This window comes from Gymnoscopelus microlampas (assembly GCF_963454915.1).
Source record: "Gymnoscopelus microlampas genome assembly, chromosome: 22".
Lineage (NCBI taxonomy): Eukaryota > Metazoa > Chordata > Actinopteri > Myctophiformes > Myctophidae > Gymnoscopelus > Gymnoscopelus microlampas.
Window position 1 is genome coordinate 32,652,850 of NC_139959.1, and position 2,500 is coordinate 32,655,349.

Sequence of the window (2,500 nt, forward strand, 5' to 3'; positions counted from 1 at the left end):
TTGCAAGTTCGTGGAGAATGGAGATATTATTGGGCCTATGGGAATGCCTAGCAGAAATTCATTGAATTTCTCCTTTTGTTGTCACAGGGCCAAGTCTAAGAATGGAGGCGTCCTTAAGGGAGAAACTGGATAAAATCGGATTGAATCTACCCGCAGGTAGACGCAAGGCAGCCAACGTTACCCTGCTGACGTCACTAGTCGAAGGTAAGTCGCATAAATTGTATACAATCTGTGGTTCTCAGCCTGTGGCTCGGGACCCCCAGGGGGGCCCCCACATGATTTTTGCCCCCCCCAGATGACAGTGAAGTGACAATTTCATGACTTAAGTCCTTTTCAATACCTAAAAAAGAAAGAAAGAAAAGAAAAAAAATACCATTACCGCATCAAAGGTAATCAACAAACTATACTAAAATTGTGAAAGATTGGCCAACTTGTCAAATAATATAAGATGCAAAAATTGTGAAAATAGCCGATCTACAAGCTTGTAGATCGGCTATTTTCACAATATGTGTGTGGAATTAGGAGTCAAATGCCTTAACTCCTATACATTCCAAGTGCTTATCAAGGGGGGGGGGTGTCCCCAGTTCAAATATGATTATTTTGGGGGGTCGCGGCCCTGAAAAAGGTTGAGAACCACTGGTATAAATCAGAGTTTTGCGGCTCATGCAATAGCAGGTGCCTCTTTATAGCAAGGGGCGCCCGAAAATCAGCATACAGGCGCTCATCCGTGTAATTTGGACTGACTTTGCCTCGCAAGTAATAATGCATGAAGGATAGAATAGGCTGTGTGTGTGTGTGTGTGTGTGTGTGTGTGTGTGTGTGTGTGTGTGTGTGTGTGTGTGTGTGTGTGTGTGTGTGTGTGTGTGTGTGTGTGTGTGTGTGTGTGTGTGTGTGTGTGTGTGTGTGTGTGTGTGTGTGTGTGTGTGTGTTTGGAGGGAAAGAATGGAAGCTGATCATTCTTGTGGGGCTTTGCAGCATCGGCTGCACCGTTTTACGACACTTGCAGGTCCATGGTTTGGCCTAGTTTATGCTCAGTGCATTTGTGCTGGCATCGACTTAATTAACTGAGTGCTGCTTGTTTATTGGACTGTAATTTTTCAACCTCATGGGTGAGATATTAATTGATTGATTAACCCTTTATTGTTCTCGACATTATTATTAGGCCTGATATATAGGTAATGGCAGCATTAATGCAGTTGTTAATAGTCTTGTATATGTGGTTTTCAGACAGTGGATATTTATTTCTTCACTGAGTGTTGCTTGTTTATTGGACTGTATTTTTCCACCTCATTGGTGGGATATTCATTGATTGAATAACTTTGTATTGTTTACGACAATAGTAGTAGGCCTGATATAGGTACTGGCAACATTAATAGGCCTATAGTTATTAAAAGTCTTGTATATGTCGTTGGTTTTTAGACAGTGAATATTTCTTTTGCATATACAAAAAGGCCATGGCTCTGACCTTATTGGGGGAGCTTATATGTTGCGGGGCCTATTAAAGAATCAAATTAGTCAATTATAATGTGGTGCAAGGATGCCTTTCTCCTCGCTATGCTGGTATACTGGATAAAAATCCATTTAGCTTGCAAAGTTGAACCTTATTATTCAGTGCAGTGGTATTTGGTGTGCCGTGGGTTTTAAAAGGTGAAAGCCTGTGATGGTTCATTGGTCCCACAGTTAATCATTATTGCAGACGAGAGAACCGAATGCTTCATTGAAATGTGGTGGTGCTGTATTGTAATGAGGCTGGAGAAATGTATGATTGTTGAAGGATAAGGGCTTGGTTGAGAGAGGCCTGTGTATGGAGTTAGGTGGCCTGAAGAGACACTATTATGGTTGTTTAGCGCGGTGGTTCTCAACATGTGGGTCGGGACCCCCAGGGGGTCCCCACGTGATTTTTTTTGGGGGTCCCCAGGTGACAATTTAAGGACCTTTAAGACCTTTGAATACCTAAAAAATCTAAAGTAATCAACAAACTATAAAAGCTGGTCAAACATTGGCCAAATTGTCAAATGCTGAAGAGGCAAACATTGTGGAAAATAGCCGATCTAAAAGCTCACAACGCCTCTCGTTGCAAGGCGTTGTGAGCTTGTAGATCTGCTATTTTCCACAATGTTTATCTGTGGAACCAAGTCAAACTTAAATGTAATGCCTCAACTCCTAAAGAACCACTGGTTGAGAACCATTGGTTTAGCGGAGGGACACTGGACGTCTCTGAAACGTGCTGTTATTATTTATGATCCGCTCCGTTTTATGGAAGCGAGTTTACCGGACTGCAGCTTTAGATGCTAATTGGCGCATGCGTTCTTCCGGAGTGGAGGCTTAATGGGCAGGAAGCCCCCGCAGTAAAAAGCCAACTGTTTCAGGAAATTAAAACCAAAGACTTGAACAAATCAACAGAGAGAGAGTCTGAGCTCTCTCTCTCTCTCTCTCTCTCTCTCTCTCTCTCTCTCTCTCTCTCTCTCTCTCTCTCTCTCCTGAACCTGTGATTCTCCCA

At 42.8% G+C, this 2,500-nt stretch overlaps 1 protein-coding gene across 1 annotated transcript in view; it reads left to right on the forward strand.

Annotated features, from left to right (window-relative positions):
• Positions 1-2,500, forward strand: part of tfap2a (transcription factor AP-2 alpha) — a 14,622-nt gene that overhangs the window by 7,831 nt on the left and 4,291 nt on the right. Inside the window, 2 exon segments of the mRNA XM_084048380.1 lie at positions 88-108; positions 110-204. Of these exon segments, the coding sequence (XP_083904506.1) occupies positions 88-108; positions 110-204 (116 nt within the window).